Source organism: Streptopelia decaocto (assembly GCF_964273445.1).
Source record: "Streptopelia decaocto genome assembly, chromosome: 4".
Lineage (NCBI taxonomy): Eukaryota > Metazoa > Chordata > Aves > Columbiformes > Columbidae > Streptopelia > Streptopelia decaocto.
This window is the reverse complement of record NC_138658.1, coordinates 54,048,288-54,072,172: the sequence shown is the minus strand read 5'-3', so window position 1 is coordinate 54,072,172 and position 23,885 is coordinate 54,048,288. Positions and strand designations below refer to the sequence as shown.

General features: G+C 39.6%; 2 protein-coding genes across 3 annotated transcripts in view; one reads left to right on the top strand and one right to left on the bottom strand.

Moving 5' to 3' along the window:
• WDR19 (WD repeat domain 19) overlaps positions 1 to 12,809 on the top strand; it is a 42,928-nt gene extending 30,119 nt beyond the window's left edge. The window contains exons 30-37 of one of the 2 annotated variants that reach the window (XM_082050313.1): positions 4,118 to 4,214; positions 6,278 to 6,402; positions 7,066 to 7,147; positions 7,755 to 7,905; positions 9,949 to 10,072; positions 11,271 to 11,347; positions 11,763 to 11,883; positions 12,676 to 12,809. In XM_082050313.1, the coding sequence (XP_081906439.1) occupies positions 4,118 to 4,214; positions 6,278 to 6,402; positions 7,066 to 7,147; positions 7,755 to 7,905; positions 9,949 to 10,072; positions 11,271 to 11,347; positions 11,763 to 11,877 (771 nt within the window). In that variant the 3' untranslated portion in view covers positions 11,878 to 11,883; positions 12,676 to 12,809. Of the gene's footprint in view, positions 1 to 4,117; positions 4,215 to 6,277; positions 6,403 to 7,065; positions 7,148 to 7,754; positions 7,906 to 9,948; positions 10,073 to 11,270; positions 11,348 to 11,762; positions 11,884 to 12,675 lie in introns of those variants that run through there. The other variant, XM_082050314.1, reaches the window with a different exon arrangement.
• The window catches only part of RFC1 (replication factor C subunit 1), a 39,449-nt gene continuing 25,935 nt past the window's right edge, over positions 10,372 to 23,885 (bottom strand). The window contains exons 13-25 of the mRNA XM_082050315.1: positions 23,405 to 23,795; positions 22,335 to 22,444; positions 20,350 to 20,464; positions 19,793 to 19,881; positions 18,662 to 18,799; positions 18,157 to 18,252; positions 17,886 to 17,984; positions 17,323 to 17,477; positions 17,090 to 17,207; positions 16,022 to 16,167; positions 15,367 to 15,580; positions 14,347 to 14,538; positions 10,372 to 13,789 (exon numbers count right to left, since the gene is read on the bottom strand). Coding sequence (XP_081906441.1) covers positions 13,694 to 13,789; positions 14,347 to 14,538; positions 15,367 to 15,580; positions 16,022 to 16,167; positions 17,090 to 17,207; positions 17,323 to 17,477; positions 17,886 to 17,984; positions 18,157 to 18,252; positions 18,662 to 18,799; positions 19,793 to 19,881; positions 20,350 to 20,464; positions 22,335 to 22,444; positions 23,405 to 23,795 — 1,959 coding nt within the window. The 3' untranslated portion in view covers positions 10,372 to 13,693. The remainder of the gene's footprint in view (positions 13,790 to 14,346; positions 14,539 to 15,366; positions 15,581 to 16,021; positions 16,168 to 17,089; positions 17,208 to 17,322; positions 17,478 to 17,885; positions 17,985 to 18,156; positions 18,253 to 18,661; positions 18,800 to 19,792; positions 19,882 to 20,349; positions 20,465 to 22,334; positions 22,445 to 23,404; positions 23,796 to 23,885) is intronic.

Sequence of the window (23,885 nt, the reverse complement as noted above, 5' to 3'; positions counted from 1 at the left end):
TTCCAGGTTTCCTGCTCCTTTAATAAAAGCAAACCATTCACTGGGTGTAACAAAAGGCTTTTGGCAGACCAGCAGACAACTTCATCTTTCTCTCTTTTGTATATACAGATTTGGGAGCTGGTGGACACTTGCTAATAGATTTTTGTGTATTTTTTTGCCAGTGCGATAGATTTGCTAATAAAGGAAGAGAATCATTCACCATCTAAGCAGAACATAAATTAGATCTACGCTATATATACAATACAAGAAGTAGATTTTGACCATTATTCCCTTTGTGTGATTTTTTTTTTCCAGGGCAGATTAAAAATGCCCACTGTAAATATTATGTTAGACATCAGCAGCATCAGAGGTTAAGATGACAGACAGCTCTTTCAGAGAGTGACTGCTGATGGGCTATCTGGTTTCTCAGAGTTCGAGCTCTAGAAAAACAGGCTTCACAGACCATTTTTGGTTTTGGTGTTCATAGAGATTATGGTAATTCAATCATATTTGGGCTTCACGAAACCAAGTTGGCTGAGCCACTTTACTGCCTGTTACAGCAGAGCTTGAGTGTGAGCTAAGTGGTGCTGTCCCTGTGTTTTTCTGCTGTGAAAGCCAGACCTCAGGTGTGGACATCACAGTCTGCGATTAATTCCTTAGTCAAGGAATTTAAGGTCTCATAGAAACACACAGTAAATACAGTCAGGTGCAGAATGACATATACAGAAGAGTAAGCTCTGCCTTACTGAGGGCAGGAAGATTTGGTAACGATGGAGACGACATGCTCTAGGTGCAGTAAGTTTATTTCACCCCTAATATTACTGCTGTGGTTTATGATTCTGTTGGGAGATTAGAAATTCTGACGCTTTCCTCTTTGCCTGGTTCCTAGAGATTAAGGGTTTGATATTTTAGACTCTTAGAGACACTGGACAGTTGATGGCCAAGCCCACCTTTCTTTTATAACATTAAAAAAACAAAACCAAAACAACCCACATCTCTTACTGCTTACCTGTAATTTGAAATGTGTACATTAATAAAATGATAAGAGGACCAAACATAGTGAAACCAAAATTCAACTCCAGAGACCAGAAGAGAATGAAACTGTTAGAGGCATTAGATGAAAAAACTGTGCAGCATCAGTGTAAGCAAAAGTGATTTCGTATTTATGCTGAAAGTTGGGTGGACAGGAACTGTAGCATCCAGTCCCTTTTCTGAGAGTGGCAGCCAGGCCACCTGGTTGAAAGAAGTGCGTAGGACTGGATGAGGGAAGCGAGCTGCAGTGTGATCTCGGTAGTGAAAAGGTGCTAAAGATTTTAGAAAACACTTAAGAATTTTGTCAATGCCATAATTGCCATACTTAACATTGTTTTGAACTTCAATGTGGAGCTTTCATTTCCTTGTTTAAAAGCTCTCTCTTGTTCTTCTGAATGCTTTAATCCAATCTGCCATAGTCTCTCTCAGTGAGTAACAAAATTTTACTTTATCAAATCATACATATTTGTTTTTAAAATCTACTTAAAAACCAATTCCTCTTTATCCTTATTATGCTACGGAGACAGTGTTTTTTAAATTATGAAGCAAATGGGTTTGTTTTTAGAGAATAGCAGCTTTTATGTGGTGGTATTTTTGTAAAGCTAAAATTAAGAGTGAACTTAAAGTAGCCATGCAGCAGAAACTTGCTAATCCTTTCAGCATTGATCTTCCTAGCAGATCATCGCTCACAGCAGCCTGATTAATTTAAGTCTTTTGCAGTCAACAATTATCAGGGATTTTAACAAAGTACCATATTATCAAAATTATTCTGCCTCCCAACATTTTGCTACACTATTGTCTGACCAGTTATAAAATATTTCTTGAATCTGTCATTATGTCAACTGTTGTATTTGATAACTTTAACATGTAAAGATTCTTAATTTGTCCTGTATGTTCTTAAGTGATTTTCCAAGGAGCATTAACTAGCAAGGTTCTGCTGTTTTCTCTGTGCATATTTCCTAAGTGCATTTGTTTTAAAAAGCAAAACTAAATAAAAATCATGGGTATCTAATATTAAGGTTGGTTAGATTGCAATAATAAATTTTTCCAAAGACTTTTGAAGTGACCAACTTTAAAGGTAAGAATATGAAAGTGAAACATGAGACTATTTTTTTTAAATGCCTTCTATTTTTCTATATTTTCTACATGTGGCTGCCACGTAAGTCATTTAAATATATTCTTTAAATAAAATATAATTAGGGACATGGCAAATACCGCATAAGACCACTGGTCTGTGCTGGGACAGGATCCTTCTCCTGCCGGAGCAGCCTGAACGTGGAGAAGTGCAGGCTCTGCTGTCACCAGTGGAACAGCCGTCTGTGGCCAATAAGAGGTGTCAGAAGTTGGAAAGAATTACATCACAACCTACTATTCGTAATAGTTTTTGTTTTACCCCACCTAGGGAATAGCAGTTTTCCTGTTTAAGGCAGTTTACAGCAGATAAATAATATCCACTCACACTGGAAAGCGGTGGTTACTTTGTTATCCAGATAACTATTTCATTATTGTTACGGTTCTTCAGATGTTTGACATTTGATCATGTGTTACTTAAAATTCTGCTCCATCATTAGTTTAAAAGTAACTACTTTTGGTCACTTAATGTTTTTCTTTATGTTGTGAGTTAAAAAGAAGAATTGACTTGCTTTTTTTCTTTCTGTATGCCAGTCTTTCTCTCTTGCTTTTATTTCTGTGATTATTCGACATTTTTTTCCTTGCCTGTCAAGTAGGGAGTTAATCTTTGCAGTCATCTTCTTTATAAGGAAATGTCTTTATATCTTTAATATTTCTGTTCTTTTGATTTTCTGCTTTTTTTCCTGTGTGTTTGAGACTTACATACAAAACCCACACAGGATTTCAGAGAACACCATGATATTGATTAATACAGTTCTTTTAAAAGACATTTTTATACCATTTTAACGTAGAACACACATTGTAAGAATTTGGATTTACTACAGTATTGCAGAATTAGTTGGTTTGAGTTTTGTGCTAAGCTGTCTATAAAGCTACCAGTGTCTTTTTTTTTCTGATTCGTATATTTAAGTTGGAACCGTACCATTATAGAAATTAATTTAATCTTGATTTACTGGTTAGAAGATTATCATGTGCAGACTTTAGTTTTTGTTGATCTGATTTTAGAAATCACTGCTAAAGATACAAACCAGTGGCACTAGCCCAGGTTTTTTTTCACTTAATGGTTCCTTTTCATCATAAGCAACATAATTTTATTTTGTATTTCAGCTGTGTTTTTAGGAATGACCTCTTCCGAGGATTTTCTCAAAATCCTTCTGAAACACCGATTCTCTTGTCTCGTACTCATTTCTTTTGTTTTTCACTAGTCTGCTAGAACTTCGAGTACACTTTATAAAAATAGAACTCAAGTTTGTTTTCTTCAACACCGCCATCTTGTTTTTTTAAAGTTTTGCTTTTAAATCATTTCACTAATTTTCCTGCTGTTGGATTGCCAGTTCTTGAGTGAACCCTTTGCTGCATTTGCCATTCTCGAATCATGTAATAGATCAACAGTACATAGTACAGCAAATTTTAAATTCTGTGCATTTTGTTAGCTGATTGTCCCCTGAATTTTCAATTTTTTAGCTGTCTTGGATGTGCACCATCTGGTCCCAGAACAATGCACTCTTTAATGGCCAGATTTTGTCATCCTTACCCACGCTAAGCAACGTTTGCATCTCGATCCATAACACAGTTTAAACATTTCCAGCAATATTTTGATTTCTAAAAGGAGCCCTTTGGTTCTTTTCGGGCACTGAAAGCACCCGCACGTCTGAAGTTGTCGGGTTCCCACCTGCACAACTGTCCGTGTGCCTCACAGCCGCGGCTTTTCTGCATCCCTGTGGCCAGGCCTTGGTAGCAGCTTCCGTGGCTCCGCCAGGGTCCTCGGCCAGGGTGTCTGTCTGGCTGTGCCCACGGCCAAACCTGCCGGGAACGTAGCGTAGCTAAAGTAGGTTGGTGCGAAAAGCTCTTCCCAAAACAAAGCAACTCGTCCCCTTTCTTTGAAGAATGTGGTGGTGGGCTGGGCGAGTAAAGAAAGGGAATACAGCAGTATGTATTCAGGTAGTATTAATTGCTTTTATATGATTTAATTAAGGATGCCAGGTACCTGTTCCAATTATACATGGCACTAAAGCAACACAGAGATGCTGCCAGAACTGCTATAGTAATTGCCAGGGAGGAGCAGTCTTCAGGTAAGTCTGTTTTCTCTGATGTGACAGCCTCTCTTGCATTACATCCTTGCAGTACTTTGGGTGCTGTTATTTATATAGGATTATATTTAGAAAAGACATGTATCAGTGCTTTTAATGATATTTAAGTTTAATTTTGAATTTGAAGTAGCCTTTGTGAAAAGCTTGGGACTCATACCTGTATATTAAGAATTGGAAAAAATAAATTTGTGGAAAATATCTGTGTTCCTTATTACATTCAAGTAAACATAGCGATTAAGATTGCCTGCAACTTTGCTTACAGATCTTAGAACTGCAGTTTCTATATGCGGTTTTTGACTTAGATACTGATCCTTTGGTCTTTGAATGTGATTTTTTTCAGTGGGAGATGTGCACAGGAGCTGATTTCTGTTGAAGGATCAGACACCTGCTTATTTAAGCCTTGTTTTCCCTTGTAATAGGTAGCTGAAGTTAGAAATAAAAAAAAGTAATAAGAAGGGACAGGGCTAGAAGCAAAATAGCTATTGCCTCCATTATTCAGTCTCCTCTGTAGCCACAGCAACAGCCTTCCCATAACACTGCTTGCTTTTCATTTCAAGTAAGTTAAGAAAAAGATCTATAAAGGAAAAATAGCAGCCTCAGGAAACCAGGCAAATTAACATGTATGGACTGCTCCTCAGCACTGGGCTAAGGAGTGGGAAAAAACAACCAACCAGCCTCGGCCAGGCTCATCATAGCAGAGAACAATGCATTGGTGCTCATTATGTAAGCAGGAAATGTAAAGGCTCAATGGTTTACTAGCGTCTCTGAGTGTGAGAACATATCTAAAATGCAGTATCCCACACAGTATAAATGTATTCTGCAACAGCGCAATAATAAGCACAATATTTTTCTCATTAAAATCACCAGTCTTGCAATAACTGTTTCCTCTGCAGAGGCTCAGTTTTAGGTTGTCCCCCTCTTCCTTTGGGAGATTTCAGTGAGTTTGATTCTGAAGTTTACATCAATGTAGTTTATTCTTCAAAATCCATTTAGAAAATAATATCTAAGTCATACTGTTTGATATTTTTCCTTCGGGTATGCCATTTCATGTGCAGTTTTCCTTTAAGTTTTTTCTATGTAATCACATGATTTTAAGACTGATCATATTATACCGAGTCAGTAACATAGCATGAAAAATTAATGTTGTTTTCCAGCAACTAATTCTGGAGTGATATTTAGCTGCGTCACACACATTCCGCGGTTGATCCAGTTGCGGTGTGTAACAACACACACCAGCTTGGTCTGCAGAGTAAAAGTGTTTGCTGGTAGACAAATAGAGAGGAAAAAGGTTTGCTGAAATAACCGAATCTGAAATTTCCTTTAAATGCCTCCAACTGCAAAGAGTATGACTTCCTTATAGTCTAATAATATTTTTTTAAAAAATCGAGAACAAATGACTAGCTTAAGAGTAGACTAACCATACTAAACACTGGTTGTTTTCAGCTACATTGATAATTAAATGAAATCCTGTGGTTTCTGGACAATCATTGATAGTAACCGTGAAGCAGTATAATCTAGTGAATTAACATTTAAATTTTAATTATCTCTCTGACAGGTTTTGGGTTGGTTTGGTTGCAGAGGCAAGGAGTTGCCCAAATAAATGATAAAGTAAAAGTACATTACATTAACATTGAAACAACAGCTTTTGAATATCTGACATCAAAGAACAAAAAGAAGTAACATCCCTAATGCTCTAAAAAGAACAGCAACCAACCAATAAAAAACTCCTTTTTATTGTGGGAGCAATGTATTGGATACCGCATCTTCCATTTTTGAAGTTTCATTATATGAAGTTATCCTCCACATGTGTATTTTAGTGCTGTTTAGATGACTTTTCCAAGTCTAATTTTTTTTTCTTATCAAACTCCCTGGCTGATACTGTTGAGGATACTGTGGCAAGCAACTGCTTGTGACTTTCCAAAGAAATCATTGTGCAAAGGATTTGCTCTAAGATTGAACATAACTTCTGTTCAGTTTCCATATATGTCATTACTAAAGCAATTGTTATGAAAAATTAAATTTACTTGTCGTTGTTTGTTTTTAAGGAAACTACCGTAGTGCACATGATCTTCTTTTCAGTATGTATTCACAGTTAAAGACCCAGAAGATTAAAATTCCTTCGGAGATGGCTACAAGCCTTATGATTCTCCACAGCTATATTTTAGTGAAGGTAATGAACTGAGAAGCTGAATTTATGTGTAAGTCGCACAGTCTCTGATTTATTGAACTGTACATATGGATGCTCTGTATACATAAATTACACTGTCATAGAGGTTGTATCAGAGAACCCACGTGCCTGCTAACAGCCAGCTTCAGGAAGACAATCCATGGTGGTTTCTGACTCTGATTGGCGTATTCTTTCTTTTAAAATACTGAATAATTAAAAACCTACATATGGCTTCCTGAATTTCTTTTGCATTCATACTTAAAAACATTATGCTACTAGTACAATTATTAAGTAATTGTTATTTATGTATTATTTCTAATTATTATCCATAAGCAGATCACTGCTGTTCTGTAAATTAAATTAAGCAGGGGGGCTCAGATGACCTTTAGTAGTTAACCCATGGCCCGTCCGGATCTCCACTGAGCCTCCACGCAGCGTCTGGCCTCCCCTCCACCAGCAGCGGGGCGAGAGCAGCAGAGAGCGGCTGGAGGCCAGACAGGCTGCTGGGAAAAAGCCACTCTGTCTCTGCTCCTTTCTCCAGTGCCCGACAGACCTTTGTGAGGGAGCCGTGGGTGTGCGGCTCCCAGGAGGATGCACGCCAGGAGCGAGCTGCAGGAATTCCTCTCTAAAGGCTGCCGTTAATTCAGGTTTTTTGGTGTATTCCAGATGCACGTGAAGCGTGGTGATCACATGAAGGGAGCGCGTCTGCTCGTGCGTGTGGCCAACAACATTAGCAAGTTCCCATCACGTAAGTGCTGACAGCACAGAATAGCACACTGTGCTCTACAGGATAATTCCTTAATCATTGCGTTAGAAGGTTAATTATCCTCTTCTGATTCTATAAAGCACACGGTGAAGTGTAAATGCACGGTGTGCTTTGCCACCCTCCACAGGATATAGCTCCTGGATATACAGCCTCCAGGACAGGTTCCTCTGTCCTCAGCCACCACAGCTGCAGCGCCGAGCTGCGTGAACCACACACGGTCTCAGGATCATATGTAATGGACTGATTGGTTCTATGACTTTATAACAACATTTTAGTCAATCTTCTTTTGAAAATACTTTTAGGGTACATGGAAAATGTACACTTAAAACAGCACACACCAGATTTGGCAGAAATAGTTAAAACATTCCTGCTGCCATGCTGAGCTTCAGAAATGCAAGGTGGTGAGAGGTGCAACCGTTATTTTCTTGTATATGGTTACAGGAATTGCACGAATTGTGCAACTGTGTACCATAAGAAGAAAAAGAGGGTAATTTTTCATCAGTACCTCTTTAGCCATATTAGCTCAAAGGCTTTCAATGTTAATATTGGTAAATAAATAATTAACATCATTGTTTTCATTCTCTTACAGACATTGTGCCAATTTTGACTTCAACTGTAATCGAATGTCATAGAGCGGGATTGAAGAACTCAGCCTTCAGTTTTGCTGCTATGTTGATGAGACCTGAGTATCGTAATAAAATAGATCTGAAATACAAAAAGAAAATTGAAGCAATGGTGAGGTGAGCAGTGTTAAGCTGTACTTTCAAATGTACACAATATCAAGGCTTTACTTGAGTATTATTTTTGCTCATAATGCCTATGGGCTTTATCCTGTTTTCATATTATTTCACTGTCTCAAATTTGGAAGGCTAAGAATGGTTTCAGCCCTTCTCCGAACACGAAACTCTTCTGTTCCCATGGATGTGATAAACCTTAACTGCACTGTGCATATAGCATGTTCCCTAACCAGCACTTACGTTTTCCATCTTCTTTATAGGTGTAAGTACAGCTATACAGCTTTAGTTACTATCTAGTTAGGAATGTGCACATAAAGTCTTAGTTACCACAGCGTCAGCAGTGTGGTCTGTTGTGATTTAGATTACTTACTAAATGGTTAAGATAAAAAAGAATGGAAGGACAAATAAAATAGATGAATTCTTGACATTTTCTTCTTTATCTCAAGTTCTATTTTGACCGTTCCTAGCCAATATTTTCTGCCAAAGGAGGAAGTGTAGTTGGGTGGATAGGAGCAGCGCAAGCATATGTAATGTTTTCCTTATTTTCGGGGACTTGCTGAGCCCACATAGCTGTTTTAGATACTTGTCAAGTCTCTAAGCTCTCCATAAGCTTATCCGGTCTCTGTGCTTGAAGCCACATCAATGTTTAGCACCAGGTGAATCCTGTGACAAGAAGTTCCCTTGCTCAGTTCCTCAGTGTGTCAGGACTGGTCCCTGACCAGTTTAACGTGCTGTCTCATAGTTCTCCTCTTGGGAGAGATGTTTTATAGAGCTCCATTTTATAGAGCTCCATTCTTTTTCATTTCCTCTCCACTAGGCGTATCTTGTAATGACCTACAGAATGTCAGCGTACATAGCTAGTCATGGATACTGGTCCCCATGGCCTTTCTCTGAAAGGCTTTTTACAACCTTTTTGAAGGCGGCAGGACCAGACCTACACCCTGTATTTAAGATGGGGGCAGCCTATGGATTTATGTAGAAGCAGAATGAGTCTCTATTCCACCCTGCTTGGTTAGTTTTGACTTTGTAAAGCAAGCTGATGTTTTCATAGCAGATATTATAATTGAAAGATCTTGTTCCTAAGCAACAGCAGTTCACAGTCCATCATCTCATATGGGGAAACTTTTTCCAATAGGCCTTGCTTTGGCTCCCCCCTTCCTTGTGTTTTCTTAGCACTTGGTCTCAAAGTTGTTCTGGAATTCTTTGACGCTGGCTCTGGCCTGTAGCAGTCTGAATATTTATATATAAGAAGCTGTGGAATCACACGATTTTCACTTCTGTTTTATGAGCATGCAGAAGAGCAGTGGGTTACCACCGATGTGTGCTGTGAGAACTGTTTATCTTAGTCTGTTTAGTATCCTTTAATCATTTTTTTAAATTCATGCAAATTCTTCCCTACTGCTTGCTTGTTAGTATTTCTAGAACATTCCAGTAAGCTTAGAAAATGTTGGCTTGTTCTTAATCTGTCATGTTTATCCATACCTCTCATTTCTTCAGACAAAGGAACAGGCCATTGTGAGGGATACATGCCCAGGCTAATAAAATGAGAAAGTATGCTTTCTGCAAATTAGCAAGATAACCAAGGAAGCCATCTAAGTGGCTTCAGGGTCACTAGGATAAACATTAGATTTGTAATTTCCATTGGAAAAAGGTGCTAAAAGTGAATCTAATATACACGTTCCATAGAAAAATCAAACATTAAGGCCATGTAAGAAATCACTCCTGCCACAGAAAAAACACTGAAATAGTGAAACCAAGCTTTACATTTTATATAGAGACACTGAGTTTAAAGCTTTCCAAGTCTTTTAAAAGGTTGTATTGTTTCCAATTAGATTGAAAATGACCTATTTCTGAGGTTACATAATTGTGATGAAACTTGGGTAATAGTTACAAGGAGCTACCTGGTAGAATATAAAATAGCAACTGGAAGCCATACAAATAACTCAAAGGAGAAATACTTGCTAAGTATCAAAGGCATTATAAAACATCTTTGCTCAAGTTCAAAGCGCTTGAGGCTTTTTATTCACATTTTAATCTTATTTCTAGGCGTCCTGACACAACAGAGGCAGAAGAGCCAACAACCCCCTGTCCCTATTGTGGATTCCAACTCCCAGAGTGTGAACTTTTGTGTCCTGGCTGTAAAAACAATCTCCCGTATTGTATTGCAACGGTGAGTGGCTGCAGTGTTTGCTGGTTAAGTCGTGGTTCAGCCACTGACCTCAGCATTTCATATTACTGATACTTACAGAAATGAGGTTGCAACATTTTTGTTTCTGGATACTTTAGAGCGTACTGAAAAGGTATGGATGGGGTGCATTTCCCAGTGGAAGAGCCATGCATCCCACTGTTACCAGTATCAGTACAAAATCCTTATACTGACCTTAGCTACTCTATACCTAACACTTTATGACGCTGAAGCGATTAGTCACATTAAAATTACAGAAACATCAAAAAGTACTTGAGGAGGAATCAAATGTTGGAGTTAGCATTCTTTATTAAAACTAAATAATAATTACATCTTACAAAAAATATTAATAGCAGTTATCTGGTTTTTTACTCTATTGGTTTAGCAGAAGACAACTGGTCTATTTTAGAAGTATCTTAACAAAAAACCCCAAGGCCTTTAAATATAGTTTTATGGGCCAAACATAATGTACATATTCATAGATATTTCACATTATTTATTTAGACTCACAGGTGTTTGTAACTTCATTAGGAATGCAGCATTTTCAAATATGAGAGTGTCAAAACAGTCTACTGTTGCACATCTTATTAGAACATAGATCACTAAATATAGTTGAAGGTGCTGCTGTGTTTTGTAGTAGTGATAAGGTACATACCAATTCTTTGTATCAAAACCAAATTAGTAAACCGTACCAAACCAGAGGAAATAAGTCCTGTTCAGAGAGGTGCGTGCAAGGCAGTCACTATGCTCACAAATGTGACAGTGTTGAATGCCACCTACTGGGCTAGGGTCATTTGGCTTTGGGGTGTTTTTTTAATGTCATATGCAACATCAAAAACCCCATTGGGCTTACACTCATCTCTAGACACAGATCAACACAAAACATTATAGAGTTGCCACACTAATTTTAAAAATTGTAATTCAATACATTCTTAGATTTTATTTTATTTTTTTTTTTAAGAACACAAGTGATAAATACTGCATCTCATCAAGACTCCTTTTCTAGTTACAGCATTTACACAGTAATCAAACAAAAGTAATGCTATTATGGTATTGTTTTTTTAATTCCTCAAGACTTTTAGAACTCGGTTACCGAGACTTTTTCACAATAGAAGCTATAAAACTAAATGCCCAGTGTACTGAGAGTACGTGCCATTTCATTACTTGTGGCTTTTGCGTGCAGGGTCGGCACATGCTACGAGATGACTGGACAGTCTGCCCGCACTGTGACTTTCCCGCCCTCTATTCAGAATTCAAGAAGTAAGTTGAGATTTGTTTTCCCTTGCAGGATTCCAATGTTTGTTCTTATTTTAGCAGCAAACTGTTTCATTTGGTACTAAAAACATGTAACAGCCTGGGGTAGGGTGGAAGAGGAATCGCCTTCCTTGGTAGTTTCATCTAACATACAGAACATCGCTCCAGGGTGGACCAAAATCTACGATAAAGAACAAACTCAGCTCCACCAGCAGCCTTCTGGCTGTGCTGTTAGTTGTCAAATGGTAAAAACGAACAAACCAGCCTGTGCACTGCCTGGACAGCAGCAGGTGCTGCTCTGGCCTGTATTTGTTACGTAGCATAGGTCAGAACTTTGCTCTGTGCTTTCTGCCTCAGGCCAAGCTGTTCCTTTGAAAATGTTGGAATTATCATTTGACCAGTCACCCTTCTTTTAAAACAGCATGTTACAGACTGAAAACGTATGTCCAATGTGTTCCAAAAGGATTAACATTATTGATCTGAAGAAAATCAATGATTGCACACAGTACCTCAAACCAGAAGATGGGGACCAATAAATTCAGGTATGTGCTGGAGCCTGTACTTTTCACTTCTCATTCTGGAGAACATGGGGAGGTTTTCCCAGCAAGGCAGACAGAGTGTTCAAGACTCTCAGAGCCTGGGCCTGTGCCTCAGCGAACTGACACTCAGCTCCATCCCCCCAGGCACGCAAACACCAGTAGCTTTCACTGCTGTCCCTAACTGGGTTGTTAAATTGTTCCAGTTGTGAGGCTTTAAACCAGTTTACCTCTATGGTCATGTTATCGTTTGGAACATGTCCTTGAACACCAGGTGTGCTTCAGTTGCACAGAAAACAGTTTGAATAGATCAGCATCATTCAAATCCTTTTACAGATCCAGCAACAAGTGTTTCAGTGTAGGAAGAGAGATGATAACAGGAAGGAGCAGATCTGAAATGTAGATTACATGATCATAGCATCTATGCTTAACGGAATGTAAGAATATATCACAGGGTAACAGCAACATAGTATTGGCTTGAAATACTATTTCAAACAAGACCAGTGCTCCATTTGCACCATACCCTTAAAGCCAAGACTTCAGTTTTGTGAATGGTAACTGAAAATGAGTTAACAAAGCTCCTCCGTACTGTTGACATTTGAAGGCAGTTACTAGTGGAAACGCCTTATATGAAAACTTAGATATAGGTCAAAGTAACGCACAAGGGATGTTATACTTCATATATCCCACAATAACCTTATTTTTGTCAGTTATTTTGTTCTGGTCTGAGAAAACGTTGTAGTTTGCTATCACAGTCTTTGTATCTTGGGATATGACTAACTGCCTGTTTATTTTCAGAACTGCATGTGTTGGCTGGCAAGCAGCAAAGCAAGCCCCATCACTACATTATACCTATCTCCCCACTAGGATTTAATAACAACAACCACATGGCTTCTCTTTTGTGATAGCCTGTAAATATTTAGCTTTTGATAAATTTTGTACTTTATTATAGTAATAAAACCAATTGATAATTCTTCTCACCAAGCAAAATTTGTGTTTTATCTGCAAAGACAAACCCGGGGGATTCTGGGTTATTTGAGTGGAAAAAAAACAAAACACAACAGAACCAAAACCCCAAACATTCTCTTTTTCAACACCAGTTTTGAACTTTTATGACTATTATTTTCTATTAAACATTTCTTACTCTAAGTATTCCTTTCTGGTTTTGATTAAAGATACAACTCATAAGCACAGGCTCCTCAGGTTTTAGAACTAAATATCTCACTGCTTTTCTGTGCCTTTAACAGGACAAAAGGGAAGTTGCAGGAAAAGAATATGACCACATCCTGAACAGGCAGGAAAGCCAGAACCTTGGAACAAAAGAGAGGGAGAGACAGAACACTCTATGAACTTAGCCAAATTTTAAAAGACTCCTGTGAAACATTTTATTTTCATTTTATACACTGCTTAATTTCTATAATGTACAAATATGCAATTTAGGTCTTGGGGGATTTTTTGCATCATGTACTATTTACAAGAGTTCACCACATCATATCAGGGGATTTGCTAAAAAAAAACAGTGAGGTCCTAGGAAGACATCACATAAATGCCAGGTAACTAAGCATCCCATTTTCACTGTGTTCCTGCACCCTGGTCTGTGTTGTACAAGGTATTTATAGCTTGTAATATTGTAGCACATTAAGTACAGCACTGCATAGTTGAGAGTACAGTAGCTACATCACCTCTATAAGAGGAGCATTTTCTATGCACTGGTTCTTCTTTCCCAGCTCCATCACTGATCTGCTTCATGTTTCTGACAAATTAGATAAGCAAAGCTGCCTTTAGATTAGATAAGCAGAGGAAGATTTTATTCTGTTTAATGTCTTGTTTTCTCTTTCCTTTTCCCTTCTTTTTTTGTTGTTTCTTCAGTTTTCTCTCTTTTTGCCAGCTTGGAAGACTTTGCCTTTTTTTGCTACAAACAGAATATATAGACAGTTTAAAATCAAACTGCAACCTGACAAAACCACAAGTCAAAAATGCTATAAGTGTTAAAGAGCCATCTCTTCCCATCCCCTCTCAGGTGTGAAGTTTTTAAACACATCAAGAATTCAGACTCTACAACATTCAGTTTTAAGGGCTGACCACAGTTCCCCATTTGGCGATATGTACAAAGGAATATTGCCATGTGTGATAACCACACGCAACGACCTGTGGCTGCTCCCCACCAATGGCACCAACCTCACCAAAACCTAGAATATTATTTAGTTTTGGAATTGGATTCTGTGTTCATGAGTTTACAGCGATGGCTGACTTTGGTACACATCCCCGCAAAAGGCAATGGATGGAAATAACTGAGACTTTTTCATACTACTACTAGTTAAGAATTTAGAAGTTAAGAGATGATGTTTTCAATATCTACTATGCTTTTTTTTTTTGCATTCTCATTTACATTCTTATGATATTACAAAGTCTCAGATAACTAAAACCAAGAAAACAGTTTAGTGTGGTAGTTTAAGAAAACTAAGTCACCTTAATCATTGCATCACTTTCAACAGTATCTTGCTCATCCTCTTCAGATTGTATCTCTTCCACATTCAAGTCTTCACTCAGTTCTAAGGTCACCGCAGATCCCGACTGCCTCTTAGATGTCTTGACAGAAGTAAGTGAATATGGAGTCAGATGTGCCTCCTTGTTGTAGGCACGTGTAAAAGCCGCTTTGACCTGTTAGGTTGGAAGGAAACACTATGAGCATCAGCCCTGTTCTGCTGCTCCCTAATCCACGTCACTCACACCAAAGCCACCCTCAGCAGCACTGAATACCTGCCACCCTGGAGCAGCATTTTCAGACTCAGTGTAAACACCCAATAGTAGTGTATGTTTAAGGCAGCAGTAGAGCAGGTTCTTTTCCCCTGAGCACTAGACCTGGAATGGTTCAGATCTCACACCTGCCTCATTTGTAGCAGGGACTTGAGCTTAAGCTCACCTTGTACCAATGAGAGTCCCAACCACTGAAGTCTGCTCCACATGGACCAGCCCCAAAGGGATACTGCGGGAGCACCACACAAAGTGCCCCCAGGTCTGGCAGTTCAGGCTAACTGGACTGCAGCAGACACAAGCTGCAACTCAACCCCTGAATTCAGGGCCTACACAGTAACAAATACGGTTGTATGTCCCTCCTCCCTTGCAGGGCAGTAGGAAAGGCAAAGCTGTGCAGGAAGATGATGCAGCTTACAGCCACAAGCCTGCATGGAGAAAGATACTGGCTTTACCTGTCCCTTTGTGTGACACTTCCATGTCCCCAAAGCCAATTCCCAGTTTCTTCAGACCAGGAACATGACCACTGAACAAAGCAGAGCCTGACTTGGTAGTATATTTGTCAGCTGACTTGCAAAAACTACCATGGTCTTCAATTAGTTGCAGTTAATGAAGTGATTCATTTGCAGCTACACCAACTTCAGTCTTTCAGCAGCACATACATACCATACCTATTATTGTAGGATTTCTTTAAAAGGTATGTAAGGAAAAAAAATAGCCACCAGTGAATCTTACCTTAGGATCCAACATTGAAAACGGACTGGGTTTGCCTCCCCATGTGCTTATTTCCATGATATTTTCAATATCTTCTTTCATCAGGCAGTAGGAGTCCATGAACTTTATAGCTTCCTGTACTCCATCTGCTCCAAAGTCTTTCAAGGGCTGGACAAGTGCATCCCGCAAATGCGACAAATACTCCATATTCACTGTCCGCTTGCACGTCTGGGTTCTTTGTGAAATTGAAAGCAGTAAGTAAATCTGTACAGGAACCACTCACTTCTAAACACAAGCAGCCTGTAGGCAGAGCCTCAGCAAAGGGGTAACCAGCTGCTTACAAGTTAACTGCAAGTTGTTCTGTACCATTCCTTTTGCCATACCTGCATTAGGTATAACCCGATGTATTAAAACAACATCCCTACCTGAGAAACAACAGCTTCAGGGGAAAAAAAAAAAAAAAAGAGCCACAGTTCCACTAACAATACTAGAAGTGTTTGCAGTCTGATTATTGTCCAGATTAAGTCTTAAGTGTCATCAGTAACACACAAGGGTATTCATAGAATAGACACCTAAGACTGTATGCAGCACAGCAAGGAATTAACAGTAGATAATGAGCTACATGAGAACTAAACATCTGTGACATTATTAACCAGAGGAGGAACACTGGTACTACCTGAGACTCATGTGCATTGCCAGTTCTTGAATGATACGATCATGTTTGCCTGTGGATGAAAATTTCCCCAGCCAGCTGGGAAAGACAGGAAACTGGGACATGTATCCTCTCATCAGCTCCCCAGGGAGAACACTTGCATAAATAGCCTGAAAAAGTAACACACAGCAAACTCACATCACAATGAATTAGTCTCACTGACACCACACATACTACCTTACTGGTCTGCAGGCAAAGGAGTAGTAAATACTATTCTATAGTGGAAACATCTTGTTTAGCTGCTTGTCTCTGTTCAACCCTTTTTAGGTTACACCTTCAGCTCTTGTACCATCCTATGTGTTACCACATTCTAAAATATCTGTGAAATTATCTGGGTTTTAAAAGCCATTAACAAATATTTTTAAAAGCCCGTTCATTTCTCACTTTCGGGTGCAGCCAGACAAACAGCTGCCTGCACCCAAACAAGTGCCACAGTGTCCAGCAGATGGACATGCCAAAGGAGACATTTCCAAAGAACCACAACTACACGCAGACTCAGGCAAGTTCCTAAGCTGCTCATACTTTTTAGTACTGCATTAAGCAGGGGGGAGGACTAGATGACCTCAGAGGTCCCTTACAACTTCATCTATGATACATTCCCTGATGCCAGACGTAATCCTTTAAGCACAAGTATTATCAGTGTTCCAGTGATCATTAAAAGAAGCACAGTGATGAAGCTTCAGTCCTCTGGGCTTTGGGAGAAATACTGGCCTGGTGAAAGGCTGGGAGAAGCAGCACATAAATCAAACTGAGTAAGCTTGTACTACACATCACAAGTCACAGGTGCCATGTGCTCCTGTGCTTCAGAAAGAAGATTCAAGCTTTTCCAAGTTCCACAACATTTCATGATACAGTTCATGACAGGTTCAACAATATGGATAAAGGAAACTGCTCTACTCACCAGCAGAACAGAATACTGCATGAAGTATGAACTATACACATCGTAAAAGTATACCAAAACATCCATTTCGTGGGATCAGTCTTTTACACTGGACACCCATAAAGCACATAAAATGAGTGTTAAGTGCTCACCTGTGTTGGAAGAAGATTCCAGTTTTGCTTACTACGAATCTGTTTGTCCACTATATCACCATCACATATACTATCAGCTGCTCTACTCAAGAGCACCAAGTGCTTTTTCAGATCTCCTCTGAAAAAAAACAAAGTTGACTGTATTACAAAGCAAAAATACCCAGATCAGTTTTAGTCTAGTTTTACTCCCTGACACAAAGGCCTTTGTCAATTTAGGGTATGGAATAACTCACCCAGCAGCAGCTGGTTTCACATGTACATAGTTCTCTTGGACAAAGAGAGGTGCAAGGGAATAATCATGGAAGAAAAGATCCGATTTGTCTATAACAGACATACGAGAAGCCTCCTCTCCAGCAGCAAAAACCTTCCGGACAACATCAAAAGGGCCCTACATAAATGATATTTCAAGAAGTCAGTGGGTCGCAAGTCAACACAAACAAGACACAGCACAATGTCAACAAATTTACTGTAGTGATGGTACCAAATAATACCTGGACTCATAAGTTCAATGTTCAGTATTTCCTTCCTAGTGTGTTACCATTTTTGAGAATTAAGTTTTACTTCTGATATTAAGGGAATTACAGGACTCAGGATGAGAAGTATGAGCTTCATAATCGCATCTTACATAAGAGACTGGTACATCAAAATATATCACAGAATCACAGATATATAGTCAGTCCTGGATTTACTGCTCTCTATTTGTGGCAAGTTTGACAGCTCCCTGCACTGGGCTTGTAAAGCCCAGTGATTGTATGGCAACATGACAGCAAAAGCCAATCCAGCATTTCACACTTACCAGTTTGATGTCTTTTTTGGCTTTGCTGGCATCCGTTTTAGCCTCATCGTAAGTCAACGATTTATCTTTTGCACACCACATATTAAGATTATGTAAAACCTAAAGAAGAAAATTGACAATTTGGTAGCAAAACAGCATTTAAAATGGAAGAACTGGAACAACCTGATCTCTCTATATAAAAATAATAATACTGTTCAAATACTACATTGAATTCAAGAACTTGTAAGTGACATGCTTTCTGAGTGGACAGTGATGCTGAATTGGCACTGACCTGTCTGATGTCCTGATTTGCTGCCAGGATTATCTCTTGCATAGCAGGTGGTGGAATTTTTAAACCTTCTTTAAATGCAATAGACATCATAGCGCCCTGTAATACACACAATTGAGAAACTGTCACTGGAGAATTCTCGTGAATTCTTCCCCCTACAGAACACAGTGACGTGTCTATGAAAGTGTTATTTTTCTATTTTTTAAAGGATGTATAATTCCAATTTTCTCCCATATAAGTAATCCCTTGTCATTGCTGTAACAAAAAAAGCACAAAAATAAAAATCTTTGGATATATTTAAAATGGATTTCTAAATCTGAAAGGCTTTGAGATACTTCATTCTTTGGGAAGAAAAACTCAAACAATCCATTTTCAAAAGCAGAGTTACTCACTGAGGTGATCCACTAAGTTTTAAGTGGTGTTTCCCATTCTGTATGAATTCTGCCCCATGAAGACAGAAGTTACTGATGGTAATTCAGCACAGCTCATACAGCCACAGCCTCTTTACCTTAATCTGTTCTAGACGAGGTCTCTGAAAACGAAGATCCAAACAGTAGTGGACCAAGGAACGCATTTTAGGATGGTTGCGATCATTACACATACAGATGATGGGTATTTTTGTGTGTTTAATCAAACCAATCAATTCCTGCGATTTAAATACATGACAACAATTGCATCAGATAACTCTGAGAATAAGGAAAAATTAAGTATCATACAAAGCAGCATTAGTCCCTGCTTTAAATCAAACCCTTAGCAGATGCAAGTCCATAAAACTGCCTACTGTAATCATGTTTCCACCCAGTGAAAGGCTGGCCCCTGGCTCCACTGGCTCTTCTATTCAGCTGCAATAAATCTGCTGTCTACCCACTTCCACAGTCCACTTCCAGCAACCCTGTTTAGACCATTCTTCATTAAGCAGTTAATATCAGAGCTGATTCATTTGTCCAAAGGCCAGTGTGACCTGGCCCGTGCCCAGAGGGCACACATCTTTCTGACTGCATCCTGCCAACGACGCAGCACAAGTAAGATCAGCTCTTCCCTGTCCAAAGAGCTCGCTGATGCTTCAGCAACATTAGACTGACCAGAACAAACTTTGCCTGCTCTAATGAAACTGAAATGCAGTTCAGTTTCATATTCCTGCATGCAAACAATTACATCTGAGCTAAAGATCTGTACATGCTTTATTGCCAATAGTATTGCATGCAACCACAGAAAAATCTTCAGAAGCTAAAACTGCACTTGCTAAGGAGAACGAAGAATAACACTGCCTATACCATATTACTTATTCAGTATTACTGCCCGTTAAAGAGAGCAACGGTCCCAGTCAGATTACAAACCTCCCACTGCAGGTACATGTCACTGAAGATAAGTTCATCTGTCCAGGAATAAGCACCTAAAGTGCACACACCTGAGCTCATCACTCCAGGTTTCTTTTACAGATGTATATTTTTCCCCCTCTACCAATGCATAGTTCTTCTTTACACTAAGACAGACTTCTGAAATAGGTCAGATAAACTGTACTCTACAGAGGCTTTCTATGGAGCATGGGCTGAGGACAACAGAGTGGTTTAAGTATTCTGTGCTGTACATGGTATGCACTCTTGGCGATGGCATCAGCTAATAACTATAGCAGTTTCACCTGAATCCCTCCTCTGTCTTCATTGCCTGCCATACCATCCACTTCATCCATGATCAATACATGTTTCCCGCTAACTGATGAGGATGTGCCTGAAAATGAATATGGACAAGAAGATGAGATGGGAATAAAACAGGGTCTTGCTCAGAGTTTTACCCAATGCTTTAGAGGTTAGGTAAGCCCATCCTAGACAACTGAGGGGATGGTGAACCTCTTGCTCTGCCACTTGATCACATGAATCTATGTTCACAGAACAAAACTGACTACAGCCTCATATCATCTTTGAGAAACAAGTCCCACGCAACAGAGGAGTAACTGCAGAGTTCTTGAGTAGTTTTTGTGCAGATTAACAACTGATTCTACTAAGAGCAGGATTTAGTTCTAAGAATTGAAGATGAAATAAACCAGCTTACTAAATTAAGCCATCTCTAATGGAGCCGGATCCCTCCATCTGATTAGCAAGTTAAAATCTTAATACTGTTGTGTAACAAGGAAACTCCATCCCTCCTGTAACCAGACTCTTAACACAACAAAAATCCTCATTCAAACAACAGACATACCATAACAGAAGTCTTTGATGCTGGTGTTGTCAAGTGATTCAGCAACTACTTCCTTGAGACTGTTCTTACTGCGAGTGTCACTGGCATTCAGCTCCACATAGCTATAGCCCAGCTCCTAGTCCAAACACACAAAAAGTGAGAATACAGATCAGTGAAAGAGCACATAAGTACTCAGAATTAGAAATGGGTTTCAGAGTTCCAGAAAACAGCTCTTACAATACCACTTTCACACAGAATTTGTAGCTTTGATTCCTTTTCTCCCCTTCCACTCCTTTTCTCTCACACTCCAGAAATATTTATAGCCAGACACGGAGCAAAAAAAAAAGAGAACTGGAGGGCAGGCAGAAGACAAGGAAAGAAAAATAAAATTAAAAGAAAAATCTAAAACCAACAAAAAAAGGTAAGTAGCACAGATTTATTTCTGAAGGATTAACTGAACTGCCACCAGGGATGGAAACAGAACTATGAGCCAAGGCTGGCTAAGCTCCATGGTATTTCCAGCTGCATATCAAAGTCTCATGCACAGAGAGTTAGGACAAGAAGCATGCCACATCCCTCTGAAAGCTGAAGGAAAGAGAAGCATTGAAGTATTTAAGTTAGGAAACACGCAGCTCCCCCAGCAGTCCTAACACTTCAGAACAGGGCTGGGCTGCATGTCAGTCCCTGAATTTAACCCAGCTGCTCCTTGCCCAGCAGGCTCCCCCACGGCAACAGGGCACAGGAGGGAGCCATGCGCAGCTTTGCTCTCACAGCTTCAACAACCTGGGTTTTTTGGCTTCTCCTGTGGAACACAGTGAAATGCTCTGCAGAAACCTGAAGCAGCTGTGAGCAAGCTTGGTTGGAAATCAGAAGCAGACAACATGATGCCAGTGCAGAAATGAATCCAAGTCAGCACATCAGCTTTTCTGCAGGTCTGGGTTTGGCTGCAGCACCAGCTTGTTAGTGCAAAGCTCTAAGGCAGGGGGAATGGGACGGGACTGGGAGTTACTCTGTGCCACTCAATACTGAGATAAGTAGTCATTCCTTCCCAGCACAAAGATCAGCTTCCTGACAACAGCTCTCAACTCTTCCAAGCTGCTGGTATCACATTCTAGGAAAGTTCTTGCAAGTCAAAGAAGAACAAAAATAATCTGTAACTTGATACAACAGCACAAAGTTCCCAGCTGACTCTCGTGACACAGTTAGTGGAACACTTTCAGGTAAGTTCGGAAAAACTAATTTCTAAGTTCAGATTTAGAAATGGACGCATAGTCCTGCCAACTTCTCTCAGACTAAAGTGATATTTGAATTTCAAATGAGCCTGGGAAAAATATATTTCTTAGATATATTAAAAACTGTGACCAAGCCTGTCATAGAAGCTTTCAAAAGCTTGCCAGAATTCAACTCCTACTAAATTTAGTGCAAATGTTCTCTGACTTCTTGAACTAGTGTTAAACAGTCATGATTTTTGAAAATAATTTCCAATTGCTGAACATACTGCAATATACTTCCTCTCAACATGACAGAAAGAAACACAGACACCCACTGCTATATTCTTGCTCAAGACCTGATCAAGGTCTCAAACATCCACATATTCTCCCCTGTAACCCTGTTCAGAGCAGGTGGGATTGGCCAGCAGACCCTGATAACCGAGGGGGTACCCACCTGCACCCATAGAATCACAGAATCATTTTGGTTGGAAGAGACCCTCAGAATCATCGAGTCCAACCATAACCAAACTCTTGCACTAAACCACGTTCCTAAGAACCTCATCTAAACACTTTTTAAACACGTTCATGGATGGCAACTCAACCACTTCCAACACCTGACAACCCTTTCCGTGAAAATTTTTTTCCTAATATCCAATCTCAGCCTCCCCGGCACAACTTGAGGCCATTTCCTCTTGTCCTATCACTTGCTACTTGGGAGAAGAGACCAACACCCTCCATGCTACAATCTCTTTCCAGATACAGCATCAACGTGTAACAAATGGTGCTGGAACTCACCTTACAAACCAAAGAGGCTGTAGTAGTTTTACCAACTCCAGGTGGACCAGAAAGTAACGCTGCTTTAAAACCAGTACCATCATCTTTGCCCGCAGTTTTGTTGGTCCTTGCTATAAAAGAAGATTCCAGGTTTTACCTAGGTATGTATTACAAAACAAACTGCATACTTCATGTAAATCTTTAAAGACATCAAGCATCACTGGAGTTTTTCCTCACTTCAGGATTAATAGGAAAAATACATACACATCTGCATCCTAGCCATTTGGGGAAAAGCTGTTTAAACTATCTTAGTTTAAGACTTGCAGTGATTCTAAACTGAAAATACCAAAAGCACTATTTATGTAAACCAACTATTTCTGCAATTTTCTCACAACCACACTGCAAGAAAAAAAACAAACCAAAACGCTACACACACCACACGGAAAAACCTCACTACCCACTAGAACAGCAGTAAAGCTTAAGTACTGTTTTAATCACAGAAAAAACTGTCCACAGGACGACACACTACATATGACAGGTGCTGCTCGTCAGGCAGAACCAGGACCTTATTGATCCATCTCTTCCCCATGCATGATGCTGGCCTGCATTTTCACCATGTGTACCAACAGGTTAACACTGGCCAATGTTTCGCTTGGTAGAGGAAGAATTCACTAGGCTGAATATGAGGCCATTTTTATATACATTACTGATAGGTTGTTCTGGTTTCTTTTGGAAAAAACAAAACCAAAAAAAACCCAACAAATACTACAACCAAAAACACCAAACAAGTAACCACATTTTAAAAAATATCACAAGGTTTTAAAAAATATCCTCAGACACAGTTTTTCTGGCCTGGGGGGCGGCAGGAAAAGGGGCAGTGAGGAAGGCGGTGGTAAGTGAACAATTCCTTAAAACCAACCAAATACCCACACACACTCAGGCTCAACCGCTGCTACAAAAAAATGCATCTGACTTCGGCCTCATGCCTGTTCTAGAGTTGCTCCACTATCTCAAAGTCCCTTATTAGTCAAGGGAACCAAGCAGTGTGATTGGCATGGCAGAACAAGAGAGAAGTTAACTGCGCTGGTCACCTTGTCCATCTCCCAGGGCATTCCTGTGCCAGTTTCGGAGCCACCGGAGCAGTTTATTGGCACAGCTTTGCTCACCCTGCTGTCCAATTATTGCCTTGAGAGTTACAGGCTTGTATTTATCTACCCATAGCAATTTCTCTGTTCCATCTTCCTTAATCTCAGAAACCAAGTTCCCCTGAGGTTCCGGGGCTTCTTTCTTCTCTACAGTTTGCCGTTTAAAGTCCATAAGCTTTCGAACAGCTTCCTTCTTAACAGGTTTGACAGCATCTCTTTTTTCAGGAGTAGACTTATGTTTTTTATTATCAGCTTCGCTTTTGAAGGGGCTCAAATTCCTTTTTCCAGCTTCAGCTTTCTGTGGTGTCCTTTTAGGTCTCGACTCTGCTTTCTTTCCCTTAGGAAAATAAAGGTAAGAAAGTTAAAGGGAAATACTCTCCCCCCAAACCCCCAAAAAAATCAAAGCACAAACATTCAGTAAATAAAA